This window comes from Notothenia rossii, assembly GCF_949606895.1.
Source record: "Notothenia rossii genome assembly, chromosome: 1".
Classification (NCBI taxonomy): domain Eukaryota; kingdom Metazoa; phylum Chordata; class Actinopteri; order Perciformes; family Nototheniidae; genus Notothenia; species Notothenia rossii.
This window is the reverse complement of record NC_136912.1, coordinates 63,460,755-63,480,315: the sequence shown is the minus strand read 5'-3', so window position 1 is coordinate 63,480,315 and position 19,561 is coordinate 63,460,755. Positions and strand designations below refer to the sequence as shown.

Sequence of the window (19,561 nt, the reverse complement as noted above, 5' to 3'; positions counted from 1 at the left end):
ATGTGTGGTTGTTGCGGTTTGTTTGGTTGGGCATTTCATTGTTTCACCAGCTTGCAATTTCAGTGTTGAGCATCCTGAGTAGTTAGTCACTGGCTAGGTTTGAAAATCTTGCAACTTTTTTGTTTTGCCTTTCTTATTTTTGGTGGTAATCCTGAGTGGGGGTACGCTTCAGTGTATTGCTTTAGGCTATATCTATGGTCTTCGGTGATGCACTGAGTTCAGCGTTTAAAGTCGCCTCGAGCTCGGCAAGCCACTGAAGACTAGCTAGGTTAGTTAGCCATCTCCATCAACAGCTCAGGGTTGGGGTGCCTCACTATTGCTTGTTTTCCCAGTTTTTGCACAGCAACTTTTGACTCTACTTTTTGTTTGGCCACTCTGAGTGTGCTCATACCGGTTCGTCAATTGAGCTTGTTCAGTAGTTAGTGTGCTCATACCGGTTCGTCAAGTGAGCTTGTTCAGTAGTTAGTGTGCTCATACCGGTTCGTCAAGTGAGCTTGTTCGGTAGTTAGTGTGCTCATACCGGTTCGTCAAGTGAGCTTGTTGCTGGTTTCCTGCATCCATTACAGTAACTTGTGCATGTGGTTGTAAGATCACATGGTGTCCATTTTTGTGTTGTGGTAGTGGCAGTTCACTCGTGTTGGATCATAGTGTTGCTATGAGTGAATGGCAGCAACTTTGTAGTTGGTCTACTTGTGGTGATCCTTTAGGTTTGTGGCTGTTGCACCTCACATTGTGTTGGACATGTCTGTTACGGTTTGTGTGTTGGTAAACGCAGTAACTTAAATTGGCTTCGTAGTTTGTTTGTCACCTCATGGTGGTAGCCATTTTGTTTCATTGATTTGGCTACTGGTGTGGTTGCTGCTCATTCTGTGTGGCAGCATCTTAGTTGGCTCTGTCTTAAGTGTTTGAATATATCTTGTTGTTCCACATTTGACCCAGGTTGATACCTTTTGTCAGCAGTCCTTAAACTGTTGTCTGATTCTAATGCAATCATATTGATGTATTAAGTCTGGTGTGCTTAAGAGTATTAGCTGCCTTGCATACAGCCTTGATAAAAATCACTGAAATTCCACATTTGTTTCAATGAATAGAATAGTATGGTGTTAGTTTTCTATTTATTCATTGTTTTAAGGGTGGAGGTGTTACGCCTGCATGTATTCCCTATTTCTTTTTCCCGTTGGTTCCTCTACCCAGGTGTGCTGCATTGCTGTAACGAGGTTCAGACGAGGTGCACCTGGAGAAGGAAGTGCTTAAAAGCTCCAGTGCAGCAGCAGAAGGGAGAAGCCTCTGGGGTGGGGACTGCTGTGTCTCTGCTTCTCATCCTAGGAGAAACATTTGATGTATTGTCTATAATAAATCCTATGGATTTGATGATTTTAAAAGGTGTCTTTCGTGTTATATTTGGGTCAGTGGTGGAATTTTGTTAGCTCCATAGGGCCATTTTTGTGGGGCGTAACAGGGATGTAGGGATGTTGAGGGGAGGGAGGGAAGAAGGGATGGATGGATGTATCGCTCGGTGTGAGTCGGAAGGGGAACTGTATGGGTAAAAAGGGAGAGGGAGGTTGGGTTGAAAGGATGGAGACGAGCAGTGGCCGGAAGTTTTGCCGGATATAAATAGGGGTGGCCGTGGTTCGAGGTGGAGTTTTAGGCGTGGCCATGCTCCTGAACCTATGTTAACATTTTAACCTAATTTCACTAGCAGGAACCACGCCACAACAGTGTGATGTTTGTACGTTTATTGAAGTAACATGTGAATGATATGAGGGGGGTGAAGGGATGATCTGGGAGGACGAGCTATGGTCCGTGCAGTAGGAGACTCAGAGTGGGGGTATGATCTGCGTGGGCAGATTACGGGCCCCCAAAAGAGTCGGATTAAAGCAGCTGATTTAAGCGTGTGCGTGTCTGACGTCGTTTAGATTGTTGCGGATGTAAGCGTGGTAAGCTTGGGATGACGAGCGGCCGAGGGCCTAGATGGTTGGATAAGAGATGCCCGGTCTAGCTGCTGTGGACGCTGCGCTGATGCGGGAGAAATGGCTCTAGTAATTTTCTGAGAATGCCCCCAAAATGTGCGGGATGTTCTGAAAGTGTTTCTGGACCAGAAACGTGTGGCTTGAAAATAACATGCACGGAACGAATGACTACATCTTCACTTCTAAATCCAACTAAACATTACCTTGAGGAGTTAGAATGCGCGCGGTTTGCCCAGCACCAGGCCTCCGTTACACTCTAAAGGAAAAATACGTTTATGCCGTAAATGTTAGGTTGGGTTGTGCGGGCGGGTGCTCCTAGTATGAGCGACGCCGCGGAAAGAGCAGATGTGAATTAGGCGGCAGTTAGAGAGAAAGCAGCCTAGTTCATTGAAGTTATTACACACCATCCTGCCTCCCTGCGGGTGATAGACGGTTAAAGTCTGAGGCGTTGCGTGATGGAGAGGAAAGTGAGTGAGGTGTTTGAGATGGTGGAGTGCTGACTAAGCATGCTGAGGCCGGGTGGGAAGGGGCTCCGCATAATTGGCAAGAGAGGGATGCGCGTGCTGCGAAGATGCTGCAGTAACGCTCGGAGTCCGGAGCGCCCCGGTATGTTCCCTGGTTGAACTGCTTGATGCGGCCAGCGGCTTGGCTAGCGAAGTTTATTTTATTATTTAAATATTTTTTTCCAGAGAGAGAGACCGGAGCGTCTGGTCACTGCGATGGTCGGAGAGAGAGAGACCGGAGCGTCTGCTCACTGCGAGGGTCAGAGAGAGAGACCGGAGCGTCTGCCCCCTGCGAGGGTTAGAGAGAGAGACCGGAGCTTCTGCTGGCTGCGAGGGTCGGAGAGAGAGAGACCGGGACGTCTGCTCACTGCGAGGGTCAGAGAGAGAGAGACCGGAGCATCTGCTCACTGCGAGGATCGGGGAGAGAGAGACCGGAGCATCTGCTCACTGCGAGGGTCAGAGAGAGAGAGACCGGAGCGTCTGCTCGCTGCGAGGGTCGGAGAGAGAGAGACCGGAGCGTCTGCTCACTGCGAGGGTCGGAGAGAGAGAGACCGGAGCGTCTGCTCACTGCGAAAGTCAGAGAGAGAGACCGGAGCGTCTGCTCACTGCGAGGGTCAGAGAGAGAGACCGGAGCGTCTGCTCACTGCGAGGATCAGAAAGAGAGAGACCGGAGCGCCTGCTCACTGCGAGGGTCGGAGAGAGAGAGACCGGAGCGTCTGCTCACTGCGAGGGTCAGAGAGAGAGAGACCGGAGCATCTGCTCACTGCGAGGGTCGGGGAGAGAGACCGGAGCGTCTGCTCACTGCGAGGGTCACTGAAGGTAGAGAAGTAGAAGGGATGGAGGGATGAAGGGATGTATATGCAAGGGGATCTTTGTGAAGCCTCTGAGCACAGGGATGAGAGGTTGACATGAGCTGCGATATGTCAGACACAGAGAGCGGCACGGAGGGCGATACTACCTGGCCCCCGCCAGGGGGTGCTGGTGAGTTGGGCTATGTCCGTGGAGGAGGACGGACGCCTGTGACGTCACGACCCGTGGTGCGCGCACACCGCGCGGTGGTTGGCTCTGGAGCGGGAAGAGCTGTGTGTCTTGTTGTTCTCGCCGTTGTGCTGCTGTGCTCCGTTTCGGAGCGCGGCTCCGTCCTAGAGGCGTGTCGAGTGCGCCGCTGCGAGTGGCCGGGGGCTGCGAGTGGCCGGGGGCTGCGAGTGGTGGGGAGATTGGAGCTAGCTGTGCCTGTTGTGGCCCCGGCTGTTAGCCCTCGCTGGCGGAGTAGACGAAGCCTGGGACCTGTCTGGAGTTGGAGGTATCTCGTTGGGGGAGCTTGAGTGGGAGAGGTGGCGGCTGGTGTGTGGGACACTGATTGCAGAGCGCACGCAGCTCCGTTCGGATGCTTGGCTTAGATCCGACTGCTGACCCGAGGATGGCGGGTAGCCGATGTCGAAGAGATCTTCATCTGACTCCGGCGAGTTGATCAGCAGTTCGGGATCCATTGTGAGTAGAATGTTCTCATGGTAGCGTTTAGCTTGTTTGAACCGTGACGACGCGCAGCGTGAATCACGGTCTGCCTGTCAGTCTTTGAAAGGATGGAGACGAGCAGTGGCCGGACGTTTTGCCGGATATAAATAGGGGTGGCCGTGGTTCGAGGTGGAGTTTTAGGCGTGGCCATGCTCCTGAACCTATGTTAACATTTTAACCTCATTTAGTTTCCCTGGTGTGTCTAATTGTCTGATTGTGTTCACCTGTTGCCCTTGTGTTTCTCCTCCCCTGCCCGGCTGTTTCTCGTCTCGTGATTACCCCTCCCTATATTTAGTATTGTCTCTTCCTGTTAGAGCCACAAAGTTATTATTTCGATTCATAATTTGATAAATGATTTAATGATGGAAAATGATTTATATTACCATGGTGAATATGTTTTGATGAAGTGATTGTTTAATTTTATATCGTAAATATGATCTGTTTCAGTGTACCTTCCGGTGTGTATTTAAGTGAGGTAATTGAGGACAGCCGGGGTGCTCGGAGACCTGATGAGACGGGGAGCGGAACAGTTTTTCGACCGCAAATTGCAGACAGAGATTGGTGTTGCAAATTGGAATGTAAACAAAGTATAGTTTAGTATATCGCCGAAATATTGTTTAAGATTTGTTATTTTGAGACTATTTAAGTCAATACTTTTTTGTTCATAAATTACATTTTTTTGACTGAAAACCTTCGGCTGCTTATTGTTTTGGATTGTGTGTCGTCAACCCCGCTCTATAGTGGCAAGAGGAAACCCTTGATGCCATTAAATCAAGTCGAAAAACCCCGTAAGCAAGAGACACACACCGTTTGGATCACCGGAAAAGATGGACACACCGGAGCTGAGAGACTGGGCCGGTCGTGAGTAAATAAATGGAATAAATGCTTATACGCATTGAATGGAATGTCGAACGTGTTAAAGTCTAAAAGGAAATCATAACGGCGATGCACACATTGGAGGAGGATTGTAAATACCTGTGGATCGTCTGTGAAAAGAATGTGATTGAATTTGTTAGTGCAACAAAGGAAGCCAGGCGTGCTCTGTGAGACTCATTAAAGGAGCGCAAGGTCTTTTACGCACGGCCTAAAAACAAATAAATAAATAATGTTGGACGATCCCAGGACTTCTGCTGACCCAAAACATTGTTAAAATCACTCAAAGCCTCCTGCAGTGGGAAATTAGGAGCATGCACAAGGAAAATGAACATGTGGAACATGTGAATGAAGCTTTGGAAATGTTCAAACAAAATATAAATGACTTGTGCAGTGTTCATGAATCCGTACAACAGCTTTTATCAGAGGAAGAGAGCCAGGAGGATCACGTGGACTGGTTTGAGCCAAAAATGACACATTTTGAATATTGTATGAAAGATGTGGATGTGTGGAAAAGAGAAAAAATTACACAATCAAAGATTCTTCCCCATGACAGCATTTCTAATGTTTCACACAAGTCAAGGAGCTCAAAAACCTCTTCAGTCTCCTCAGCATGTAGAAGAGCGTCTGCTGAAAAGGCTGCCCTGCTAGCCAGAGCTGTTGGATTAAAGGAAAAACATGCACTGCTATTAGAACACGCAACACTAAAAGCTGAACTGGAACAAAAACTGGAACAAATGGAACTGGACACAGGAATTGCAGCATCTGCTGCTAAAATAAAGTTTCTGCAAAGCATTGCCATGGAGGAAAAAATGGATGATCAAATTCAAGATGGAATGAATGCTTATCTGGAGGAGAGAAAAGAAAGAATAAGCACAGACACTTTGGATTCTGAAATCTCAGCCATGGAGTTCATGCCATTGGGTGCAGTGCCTAAAACACCACTTCAGAGGACTGTCATTAATCTTCGCAGCCCTCAGCGACCCACAACACAGTTTAGATCTTTCAAAATCCCCACAATGCATAGCTCCACCCAACGCAATAAAACCCATGATAACCTCGACACTGTTATACAGAGACAGAGAGATATTGCTGACCTCATCATTATGCAGCAGAAACTTACCTTGTTACCAACAATGGAGATAAAAGTGTTTGATGGTGATCCACTTGAATATCAGTCCTTTATGCGAGCTTTCAAACACCTTATTGAGGATAAAACGGCTAGCAGTCATGACAGGCTCTACTTTCTCGACCAGTACACTTCCGGCCAGCCCAAAGATCTCGTTCGCAGCTGCCTGCATATGGATACCCAAAGAGGTTACACAGAAGCCAAACAGCTGTTAAAGGAGCACTTTGGGGATAAGATCAAAGTAACCAGCGCTTATTTGGAAAAGGCAATGAACTGGACATCAATTAGACCGGATGATGGCAAAGCGCTTCAGGCATATGCAATGTATTTAAGTGGATGCTGCAATGCTATGCAAGATTTAAAGTACATGGATGAACTAGATATTCCTTCCAATCTAAGATCAATAATATCTAAACTCCCTTACAAACTGCGAGAAAAATGGCAGACAGTGGCTTATGATATATTACAGAGAACAAAGGAAAGAGCTAGATTTCGTGACCTTGTGGAGCTTATGGAAAAACAAGCTAAAATACTCCTGGACCCATTATTTGGGGATATACAGGATCGCCACATCTCTAGCCCAAGGATGGCCACTAGGAGCCAACCCATGAGCCACAGAACACCTAAAAGTAGAGGTAGCAGCTTCGCCACCATCATCGCAGCAGCATGTGATCAGGAGAGCAGTGCTGCACCGTCAAACACAGAGCAGCGTAGCACCTTCAAACAGCCACAAGGGGGCAGTCCTGCCTCTTTTTGCTACTTTTGTAAAGGCAAGCACGTGCTGACTGATTGCCATCAGTTCAAAAAGCATCCACACAAGGAAAAGGTTGACATTTTGAAGATAAATGGTTATTGTTTTGGATGTTTGATGAGGGGTCATATGAGCAGGAACTGTAGGAAAAGGCTGACATGTCAAAAGTGTCAAAAGAGTCACCCAACAATACTTCACATTGACAGTCCACTTCTACAAAAGCCTCCCTCTACTGAAACAAAAGGAGCTTGGGTCAACAGTGCACTTGTCTCGGCTGGTGAATCTACTGGGGCCTGTAGGGATTGTGCCCTAGCCATAGTGCCTGTTCGAGTCAAGGTTCATAAAGGAGATACGTTTATCTCAACATATGCTTTTCTTGATCCCGGCAGTTCAGCGTCATTCTGCACAGAAAATCTAATCAGACAGCTGAATCCCAAATCACGAAAAACGACAGTCGTGCTACGAACAATGGGTCAGGAATGACTTGTAAGGAGTTACAAACTCAAAAGATTGGAGATAGGACATTTAGATGGCAGTACTTACCTTGACCTACCTCAGGTGTACACACAGAGTAAGATTCTTGTCTCAAAAGAAAATGTACCTACCCAAAAGGATCTGGAAAGATGGCCTTATCTAAGTGACATACAGCTGAAAGAAATTGATGCTGACATAGAGCTTCTAATAGGAGTTGATGTTCCTAAGGCAATGGAACCTTGGGACATAATAAGAAGTCAAGGAAATGGACCATATGCAGTCAGGACAGTGTTTGGATGGGTGGTAAATGGACCACTCAACGCTTGTACTGCTGTGGAATCTGGACCTGTGGTCACAATGGTCAACAGAATATCAGTAGCCAACCTGAATGATCTCCTCATCACACAATACAATCAGGACTTCTCTGAAAAAGATTATGAAGAGAAGAAGGAAATGTCAAGTGAAGACAAAAGGTTCATGGAGATAGCATCAAGCTCGATAGAACTCAAGGATGGACACTATCACCTACCCTTGCCTTTTCGATAAAAGGACATAGTTATGCCTGACAACTACGAAATGGTAAAACAACGTATTCTAAATCTCCTAAAGAGGTTTAAGAGGGATGCAGAATAAACCATGGAATACAAAACATTCATGGAGGATGTGTTAAAGGGTTATGCAGAGAGAGTGCCACCAGAACAGCTTAACAGGAATGATGGACAGATATGGTACATACCTCACCACGGTGTTTACCATCAACAAAAGCGCAAACTTAGAGTTGTGTTTGACTGCACTGCATCATGCAAAGGCACATCTCTTAACAAGGAACTTCTCCAAGGTCCAGACCTGGCGAACACTCTCATTGGAGTTCTGCTTAGATTCCGCCAAGAACAAATTGCTTTCATGGGGGACATCGAGGCAATGTTCTATCAAGTGCAAGTCCAGAGAGAGCACAAAGTCTTCCTTAGGTTTCTGTGGTGGCAGGTTGGAGACACTGAAAATTCATTGGAGGCATATAGAATGAAGGTCCACCTCTTTGGTGCTGTGTCCTCACCTAGCATTGCTAACTATTCTCTCAGACAAGTGGCAGAAGACAACAGCTTCAAGTACGACGAAGAGGTAACTGAAACAATCAATTCCAACTTTTACGTTGATGATTGCCTCAAATCAGTGGCTACAGTTGAACAAGCTATTAAGCTTATCAGAGACCTCAGAGACGCATGCGCCAAAGGAGATTTCTCATTGACCAAATGGGTCTGTAACAACCGTGAAGTGCTTGCAAGTATACCTGAGCATCACAGAGCAAAGCTATTCAAGGATCTGGACTTTGACAGAGAAAACCTGCCAATTGAAAGAGCACTTGGAATCAAATGGGATACAGAGAAAGACTCCTTCATATTCAAAGTCAATATCAAAAACAGAGCTCTTACCAGGAGAGGGACCCTCTCTACAGTCAGTTCCATCTACGACCAATTAGGATTCCTCTCCCCATTTATCCTTAAAGCCAGGCAGATCCTCCAAGAGCTATGCAGGATAAAGTGTGGATGGGATGAAACCATCCCAGAAGAATACTCAAAATAATGGCAGAGATGGATCACAGAGTTGGAACAGCTTAGCAGATTTCAAGTGGACAGGTGTATGGAACCTGAGAGTTTTGGACCAATCAGGACTGCAGAGCTTCATCACTTCTGTGACGCAAGCGAAAAAGGTTACGGCACCACCAGCTATCTTCGCTTTATAAACAGTATGGGAAGGGTCCATGTTTCATTTATTTTGGGAAAATCCAAAGTGACTCCACTCAAACAGATCACTATTCCCAGATTGGAACTTACTGCAGCAACACTCGCAGTCAAGGTGGACAGGATGTTGAAAAGGGAGCTTAAAGTGGACCTCAACGACTCAACTTTCTGGACAGATAGCACCTCTGTCCTCGGATACATCAGCAACCAGACTAAACGATATCACACATTTGTGGAAAACAGAGTTTCAGTGATCAAGGACCTGTCTCAGGAGAAGCAGTGGAGACATGTGAGCTCCATGGACAACCCTGCCGACGACGCGTCCCGTGGGCTGCATGTAGAAGACTTTCTAAAGACATCAAGTACTCCCTACTGCTGTTTCTACACGGACCACTATTGCGGTAAGCATGTTGTAACTTCCGGTTGTTGTTGTTGTTGTCATCTCCGGGTATACCGTGTGCCTGTTCGGTTGCTGATAGCTTATTATCTTAAACTTAATCGATCGTTTTAAAACTCTTGATCACGGCAACTGCCTGACGTTGTAATCACACGTTACTACAGCTTAAGCACTCACAACTCTCCTTCTCTTAGCGACTGTAACTCCACAGTTGCCTACACTCTTTTCGGGTTTGCTAACGGTAGCTACTTTAGCTTGAAAGCTAGCCATGGCTCTTTCCCCACCCTCGGGTGCTATTTCCTGCTCTAACTGTCTCATGTTTGGTTACTTCCCTACCTCCTTTACTGGTACCGATACATGTGTTAAATGTAGTATAGTTGTTAGGTTGGAGGCGGGAATCATAGCCATAGAAGCCCGGCTCCGCATCTTAGAAAGTAACTCAGCTACAGTAAAGCCCATGTTAGCCGGTGCGGACCGGCAAAAGGTAGCTCCTATTAGCCGTCCCCCGGCAACTCCCGAGCAGCAGGGAGATTGGGTGACTGTTCAGAAGGGGCATAACGCGAAACCCGCAGGTCCCCACCAACCCGTTCACGTATCTAACAGATATTCCCCACTCAGCGAGACACCCGCTGAGAAGCCAACTCTGGTAATTGGTAGCTCTATTATGAGACACGTGAATTTAGAGACCGAAGCCTCCACAGTCACATGCATTCCGGGGGCCAGAGCGGGCGACATTGAGGCGCATCTTAAACTGCTCGCTAAAAATAAACGTAAATACAGTAGGATTGTTATTCACTTCGGTGGTAATGATGTTCGTTTACGCCAATCAGAATGCACCAAACTTAATGTGGCGTCGGTGTATAGTTATGCTAAAACAATGTCGGACACCGTAATCTTCTCTGGTCCCCTCCCCAATCTGATCAATGATGACATTTATAGCCGCATGTCATCATTTCAGCGCTGGTTGTCTTGGTGGTGCCCAGCAAACAATGTGGGCTTCGTAAATAATTGGACAGCCTTCTGGGGAAAACCTGGACTGATTAAGAGAGACGGCATTCATCCTACTTTGGAAGGGAAAAATCTCATTTCGGCAAACATTTCAGGGCTTTGTGGACTTAATCCATGACAAACTGGAGTTGAGACCAGGAGGCAGAGTCGCAGTCTTACACGCTTCTCTGCGCTCTCTCCTAGGCAGTCATCCATAGGAATCCTGAAAATACCCAATATTAACGGTGTGTGTGTCTGCCCAAGGACAATTTAAGGTAAAACCTAATAGAGGTGTCATACATAATAACCTACTAAAAGTAAATGTAACAACTACTACAGTGCAACAAAACAGGAAGATTAAATGTGGTCTCTTAAACATTAGATCTCTAGCATCTAAAGCAATATTGGTAAATGATTTAATATCAGATTATAATATTGATATATGCTGTCTCACTGAAACTTGGTTGTGACATGAACAGTGTTGGGTGTAACGCGTTACAAAAGTAACGGAGTTACAGTAATATATTACTTTTTGCTGTAACGAAGTAATGTAACGCATTACTAATGAAATGTGGGTAATATATTACCCGTTACAATGCTCAGTAACGCAGTTACAACACATTTTAACCGGAAATTAAATGGTGTTTTGTTTTTTAAGAATGTACTAACATAGCGAGACATTCCGACACCGGACAAATTGTGCGGGTAGATGATTAAACCTGGTGTTTACCCCTCTGGCTTCGCGTCGAGATCTTCGGGATAGTTGAACGTTATGCAACCATTCAAAAAAGAGAACGTAGCGAAAAATACAAACAACACATTGTGTCAGGTGCGCGTGACCTGCTCCGCTGCGCGTGCATCATTTCCAAAGTGCTTCCACAGCAGTGACACACATCTGATCTGTGGATAATCATTTATACGAAAATGGTTAAACCAACCATCACTAAACGCCAGCAACACTGCATCTACTGCAGACAGTAGCAACAGGTCAGATGCGGACATCACGCTACCCTCCGTTGTGGACACTAGCTTACTCCCGCCTGACTCGCCGGCCCCGGAGCAGCAGTCTTCGTAGCCCAAAACTACGCCGCCCCTCTGCGGCCCGCAGGTGCCAGGTATATCTAAACAACTACCCGCCTGTACAGAAAAATAGACAATGGCTAGAATATGCATGTGAAAATAGTACCATATTCTGACATGCCTGTAGAAATGTTGGGTCAAAAATAATGCATACAATAGCACAGATGCCTTCACCACGAATGGCTACAAAAATATCTCATATCCCAAGCTTATTATCAACGAGCTGATGTTGAGGCTGAAATGTTCTCCAGGTCACAAAGTCAACCTCACATAATGATGTGATACCAGTTTTCAAGCACAGTAAATATTCTCTTCCCATCGTATATGATGGCACCAAGCTGATGATGTAGTAGGCTACATGGTTTTAATAATACTTTTGCCTTTCAATGTTTGCCATTTCAAACCATGAGCATGGTTTAAATAATATTTGCCTTGATTTACAATATGTTAACCTTCATTATAGTCCTTGACAGCGGTCTGTACTGCTGTATTAACAACGTGTCACATGTTAAGAATTTACAATCAGAATCGAGTATTCAACTAAGCCCTGTAATACAAGTTGTTAGTAGCCTTAATATAAGGGCCTACACAGTTGTTATGCTATACCACATTGCCCTTCACTGGATGCATAATGAGCTGCACTAAAATACATTTTAGCATTTAAAATACCTAGCTATTCTTTTGCGGTTATTTTGGTGAAAGTAACTAAAAAGTAACTAAAGTAGTGTAACTCATTACATTTCAGAGAAAGTAATATTGTAATGTAACTTATTACTTTCGAAAGAGAGTAATAAGTAATATGTAATATATTACATTTTGGAAGTAACTTGCCCAACACTGGACATGAAGAATATGTCAGCATAAATGAGGCCACTCCACCCAGCCATATCAATACTCATATTGCCCGAGGCACGGGCCGAGGAGGTGGAGTTGCAGCAATCTTTGACTCAAGTTTACTTATCAATACTAAACAAAAATTAAATTATACCTCCTTTGAAAGCCTCGTTTTCAGTCTTACGCATCCGACCTGGAAAACTTTGCAGCCAATCTTATTTGTTACAGTGTACCGTGCACCAGGTCCTTATTCAGAATTTTTATCAGCTTTGGTACTTAAAACAGATAAAGTAATTATCGTAGGTGACTTTAATATTCATGTTGACGATGATAAAAATAGCCTTACTGTTGCATTTAACTCTATATTAGATTCTGTTGGTTTCTGTCAGAGTGTAAATAAACCAACCCACTGCTATAATCACACTCTCGACCTTGTTCTGACTTATGGTATTGAAATTGAGCAACTATTAGTCGAACCGCATAATCCTGCTTTATCCGACCATTTCTTAGTAACTTTTGAAGTACTGTTACTAGACTACAAAGCATTAGTCAAAAGCTCCTGCAGCAGACACCTATCTGTTAGTGCTATAGCCAAATTTAAGGAAGAGATTCCACCAATACTTAACTCCATAGCATGTCTGCATGTAAGGGAGGAAACTTATACAAAATGTACACCACCCCAAATTGATCATGTTGTTGATAGTGCTACAGATGCGCTGCGAATAAAATTAGACTCTGTTGCTCCTTTGAAAAAGAACAAAATAAAACAACATAGATTAGCTCCATGGCATAATGCCTAAACCCGCAAAATAAAACAAAAGTTGAGACAACTTGAAAGGATATGGCGTTCCACTAAACTTGAAGAATCTTGTTTAATTTGGCATATTACTCTCAATGAATATAAGAAAGCACTGCGTAAAGCGAGAGCAGCATACTACTCTTCATTAATAGATGAGAATAAGAATAATGCAAAATTTATTTTCAGCACTGTAGCCAGGCTGACAGAGAGCCAAAGCTCGACTGAGCCTTCTATTCCCATAGCACTGAGTAGTAATGATTTTATGTGCTTTTTTAACGATAAAATTGTTACTCTTAGAAACAAAATTAATGACCTCTTGCCTTTGACCAGTATAGTGTTATCAACAGCTCCCGGAAACGTAAGTTCTAATATTACACTAGATAGTAAACTAGAATGCTTTTGAGCCATAAACCTTGAACAATTAAATTCAATGATTCTCTCTTCTAAACCATCAACGTGTATCTTAGACCCGATTCCAACTAAGCTGTTAAAATACGTTTTTCCATTAATTAGCACTTCTTTATTAAATATTATGAATATGTCTTTATTATCCGGCTATGTTCCACAATCATTCAAAGTAGCGGTGATAAAACCGCTTCTTAAAAAGCACAACCTCGATCCAGAGGTTTTAGCCAACTATAGACCTATTTCTAATCTTCCGTTCCTCTCAAAAATTCTTGAGAAAGCAGTTGCAAAACAGCTGTGTGATTACTTAAAAAACTATAATTTATTTGAAGATTTTCAGTCTGGCTTTAGAACACATCATAGCACAGAGACAGCTCTGGTTAAAGTCACAAATGACATTCTAATAGCCTCAGACAAGGGACTTGTCTCTATTCTTGTTTTGCTCGATCTCAGTGCTGCATTTGATACTATCGACCATGATATCCTATTGCAAAGACTAGAGCACTTAGTTGGCATACAGGGAACTGCTTTAGGCTGGTTTAGGTTATATCTATCTGAACGCTCTCAGTTTGTACGTGTCAACGATGAATCTTCCACGCAAACCAAAGTTAGCCATGGAGTGCCACAGGGCTCAGTGCTCGGACCTATTTTGTTCACATTATATATGCTTCCGTTAAGCAATATTATAAGGAATCATTCTGTAAACTTTCATTGTTATGCGGATGATACTCAACTACAGTCAATCAATCAATGTTTATTTATATAGCCCAATATCACAAATGTTACATTTGTCTCAGTGGACTTCACAGTTTGTACAGAATATCAGTATGACAATACGACACCCTCTGTCCTTAGACCCTCACATCGTACAAGGAAAAACTTCCAGAGAAAACCCAGTTTAAAGGGAAAAATGGGAGAAACCTCAGGGAGAGCAACAGAGGAGGGATCCCTCTCCCAGGACGGACAGACGTGCAATAGATGCCGTGTGTAAATTGAAAAGATAATACATTTGCAACATAGGTAGTCCAAATGTTTGGAAATGCATGTGTGTATAATAGGAAGATGAATCCATGATCATATCCATCCAGGACTTATGATCCAGGACCACAGCCACGACTCAAGATCCAGGACTCGCAATCCATGACACAGGACCGCAGGATCATCCATGACTCCGGATCCCGGCGTATATAGACACCAAAAAGAAAGAAATTTGGGGAAGCTGGGTTAATCGGAACATGAGAGTACACAGGTATAGACAGAGAGAAGGAAGAAGTAAGATGTCCCCCGACAAACTAAGCCTATATCAGCAAAACTAGGGGCTGAATCTAATCAGCCCTAACTATAAGCTTTATCAAAAAGGAAGGTCTTAAGCGCACTCTTAAAAACGGATAGGGTGTCTGCCGTCCGAACACAAACTGGAAGCTGATTCCACAAAAGTGGAGCTTGATAAGAAAAGGCTCTGGCTCCCATTGTACTTTTAGAGACTCTAGGAACAACCAACAACCCTGCATTCTTGGAACGCAATGCCCTAGTAGGACAATAGGGTATAATGAGTTCTTTAAGGTAAGATGGCGCCTGCCCATTAAGGGCTTTTTAGGCGAGAAGAAGAATTTTAAATTCTATCCTGTGTTCTATAGGGAGCCAGTGTAAGGCAGCCAGAACAGGAGTAATGTGGTCCCTTTTCCTAACTCTGGTTAGTACACGAGCTGCAGCATTTTGAATCAGCTGAAGTGACTTGACTGACTTCTTGGTACACCCTGATAATAAGGAGTTACAATAATCCAGCCTTGAGGTAACAAATGCATGGACTAGTTTCTCTGCATCGTTTTGAGGCAAGATATGCCTGATTTTTGCAATGTTACGTAGATGGAAGTAGGCGGTCCTTGAAATTGATTTTATGTGGGTGTTAAAGGATAAATCCTGATCAAATATAACACCAAGATTCCTTACAGTCTCACTGGAGGCCAAATTAATGCCATCCATAGTTAATATATCTTTAGATAATTTGTTTCGTAGATTCTTCGGGCCAAGTACAATAACTTCAGTTTTGGTCGTGTTTAACATAAAAAAATGTAAGGTCATCCACGTTTTTAAGTCCTTGAAGCAGTCTTGAATTTTATTTAGATGATTAATTTCATCAGGCTTGATTGATAAATATAGTTGAGTATCATCCGCATAACAATGAAAGTTTACAGAATGATTCCTTATAATATTGCCTAACGGAAGCATATATAGTGTGAACAAAATAGGTCCAAGCACTGAGCCCTATGGCACTCCATGGCTAACTTTGGTTTGCATGAAAGATTCATCGTTGACACGTACAAACTGAGAGCGTTCAGATAGATAGGACCTAAACCAGCCTAAAGCAGTTCCCTGTATGCCAACTAAGTGCTCTAGTCTTTGCAATAGGATATCATGGTCGATAGTATCAAATGCAGCACTAAGATCGAGCAAGACAAGAATAGAGACAAGTCCCTTGTCAGAGGCTATTAGAATGTAATTTGTGACTTTAACCAGAGCTGTCTCTGTGCTATGTTGTGTTCTAAAGCCAGACTGAAAATCTTCAAATAAATCATATTTTTTTAAGTAATCACACAGCTGTTTTGCGACTGCTTTCTCAATAATTTTTGAAAGGAACGGAAGATTAGAAATAGGTCTATAGTTGGCTAAAACCTCTGGATCGAGGTTGTGCTTTTTAAGAAGCGGTTTTATCACTGCTACTTTGAATGATTGTGGAACATAGCCTGATAATAAAGACATATTCATAATATTTAATAAAGAAGTGCTAATTAATGGCAAAACTTCTTTTAACAGCTTAGTTGGAATCGTTTCTAAGATACACGTTGATGGTTTAGAAGAGAGAATCATTGAATTTAATTGTTCAAGGTTTATGGCTGAAAAGCATTTTAGTTTACTATCTAGTGTAATATTAGAACTTACGTTTCCGGGAGCTGTTGATAACAATATACTGGTCAAAGGCAAGAGGTCATTGATTTTGTTTCTAAGAGTAACAATTTTATCGTTAAAGAAGCAGATAAAATCATTACTACTGAGTGCTATGGGAATAGAAGGCTCAGTCGAGCTGTGGCTCTCTGTCAGCCTGGCTACAGTGCTGAAAAGAAATCTTGCATTATTCTTATTCTCATCTATTAATGAAGAGTAGTATGCTGCTCTCGCTTTACGCAGTGCTTTCTTATATTCATTGAGAGTAATATGCCAAATTAAACAAGATTCTTCAAGTTTAGTGGAACGCCATATCCTTTCAAGTTGTCTCGACTTTTGCTTTATTTTGCGGGTTTCGGCATTATGCCATGGAGCTAATCTATGTTGTTTTATTTTGTTCTTTTTCAAAGGAGCAACAGAGTCTAATTTTATTCGCAGCGCATCTGTAGCACTATCAACAACATGATCAATTTGGGGTGGTGTACATTTTGTTTAAGTTTCCTCCCTTACATGCAGACATGCTATCGAGTTAAGTATTGGTGGAATCTCTTCCTTAAATTTGGCTATAGCACTGTAACAAATCAGATTGGCTGCAAAGTTTTCCAGGTCGGATGCGTAAGACTAAAAATGAGGCTTTCAAAGGAGGTATAATTTCATTTTTGTTTAGTATTGATAAGTAAACTTGAGTCAAAGATTGCTGCAACTCCACCTCCTCGGCCCGTGCCTCGGGCAATATGAGTATTGATATGGCTGGGTGGAGTGGCCTCATTTATGCTGACATATTCTTCATGTCTCAACCAAGTTTCAGTGAGACAGCATATATCAATATTATAATCTGATATTAAATCATTTACCAGTATTGCTTTAGATGCTAGAGATCTTATGTTTAAGAGACCACATTTAATCTTCCTGTTTTGTTGCACTGTAGTAGTTGTTACATTGACTTTTAGTAGGTTATTATGTATGACACCTCTATTAGGTTTTGCCTTAAATTGTCCTTGGGCAGACACACACACCGTTAATATTGGGTATTTTATTGGGTTCGGGATTCCTATGGATGACTGCCTAGGAGAGAGCGCAGAGAAGCGTGTAAGACTGCGACTCTGCCTCCTGGTCTCAACTCCAGTTTGTCATGGTGTCTTGCCTCTGTTGCATTCACTGAACACGGGAAATTACAGTCCTGCCGTCCTCTCTAGTGTCTTGATGAGGTTCACGTAAAGCACGGTTAATGTATTATATTATTGAGGTAGAATTGTCCGGGGCTACAGAAAAAACATTCGGGGCAGGCCAAAATATTATTTTACCAACAATGTAGAATTTTTTGGGTACATATTTACACAGATTATGCACAGCGGGAGCAGCAATAACCGTCAAATAATAATTCAGACAGGGGAACTCCGCATCCCCTGCCTGCCGCTAGGGGGTGCTGCAGCGCCCTCAGCACCCCCCTTCCCGCGCCCATGCTCGGGGAGAAGCCACATGCTCTCAAGACTAAATCAAAGATTCTGGTTGCCTCGTGCTAACTCGGCAGCCAGAAAGATAATCAGAGCCTGTGTTTTCTGCCGAAGAATGCTAGCCACAGTTGGAGAGCAGAAAATGGCTGACCTCCCAGAGGATCGGGTGTCTCCAGATCTACCACCCTTTACTCATGTTGGTATCGACTTCTTTGGACCCCTGGAGGTTAAAGGAGGCAGAGCAAATGTAAAACGTTGGGGGGTGATCTTCACCTGCCTTGTGAGTCGTGCCATACATCTGGAAGTTTCGAGCCCGTTGGACACTGACTCCTGCATCAATGCTTTGCGCAGATTCATAATGTCGCAGAGGGCAAGTGACAAGCATCAGGACCGACAACGGCACAACCTTTGTGGGAGCACAGAAAGAGTTAAGAGCTGCTCTTAAAGACCTGAGTCAACACAAGATTCAGAATGCATTACTCAGGGACGGAGTAAAATGGACTTTTAATCCGCCATATGGAGCCCACCATGGTGGAGGTTGGGAGAGGCTCATCAGACCTGTAAAAAAGATTTTGTGTTCCGTCCTAAAAAAACAGAGATTGGATGATGAGACTCTACAGACAGCTTTGTGCGAAGTTGAAAGCATCATGAGTGACAGACAATTGACTACAGTTTCCAAACGATCTCGAACCCCTCACGCCAAATCACCTCCTTCTGCTAAAGTCAAAACCGATTATGCCGCCTGGACTCTTTCACAAGGAGGACTTGTACTCACGGAGGAGATGGAGACAGGCACAATACCTCGCAGACCTCTTCTGGAGGAGATGGATAAGAGAATATCTCCCAATCATGCAACAGCGAGTCAAATGGCACAACCCCAAACGGAACCTTCGCCCCTATGATCTCGTCGTCATTGTGGATAATACAGCACCAAGACATTCCTGGCAAATGGCCCTTGTGATAAAGACACTGTCAGGGTCCAAAGGGCTTGTCCGAAGTGTCTTGGTGAAAACCAAGAGTAGCACCTTACAGGGACCAATTGACAAGCTCTGTCTGCTTCTGGAAGCAGTTGATTGAACACAAGGTGTCATGTGCTGACACCCAGTATCACACATACACTCACATGCTCCCCCCCCTTTTTACTCTTGAACTCATGCAAACAAACCAAACTCAAACATTGGACTATGAACTATGACAATGATTGTATATTGATTACTGTTACATTTTGAGTAACTGCTTGTTTTTTGGCTCTATTATAATGTATTAATTGTTTTGCAACTGCGTCAACAATTAGGGGCCGGTATGTTAGAGCCACAAAGTTATTATTTCGATTCATAATTTGATAAATGATTTAATGATGGAAAATGATTTATATTGCCATGGTGAATATGTTTTCCAGTGGACGAGAGGGTCGCCTCCCTACGCCTGCGGGTTATGGGGGGGAAAACTCTGACTGTTGTGTGTGCTTATGCACCCAACAGCAGTTCAGAGTATACGGCCTTCTTGGAGACCCTGGAAAGAGTCCTGTATGGGGCTCCTGAAGGGGACTCTTTAATCTTGCTGGGAGACTTCAACGCACATGTGGGCAATGATGGAGACACTTGGAGGGGAGTGATTGGGAGGAACGGCCCACCTGATCTGAATCGGAGTGGTGGTTTGTTACTGGACTTCTGTGCTAGTCATGGATTGGCCATAACAAACACCATGT

General features: G+C 43.8%; 1 protein-coding gene across 2 annotated transcripts in view; it reads left to right on the top strand.

Annotated features, from left to right (window-relative positions):
- The window catches only part of LOC307021270 (protein shisa-like-2A), a 79,031-nt gene that overhangs the window by 13,187 nt on the left and 46,283 nt on the right, over nucleotides 1–19,561 (top strand). The window contains exons 1-2 of one of the 2 annotated variants that reach the window (XM_079653253.1): nucleotides 3,193–3,292; nucleotides 4,730–4,849. In XM_079653253.1, coding sequence (XP_079509379.1) covers nucleotides 4,749–4,849 — 101 coding nt within the window. In that variant the 5' untranslated portion in view covers nucleotides 3,193–3,292; nucleotides 4,730–4,748. Of the gene's footprint in view, nucleotides 1–3,192; nucleotides 3,293–4,729; nucleotides 4,850–19,561 lie in introns of those variants that run through there. The other variant, XM_079653252.1, reaches the window with a different exon arrangement.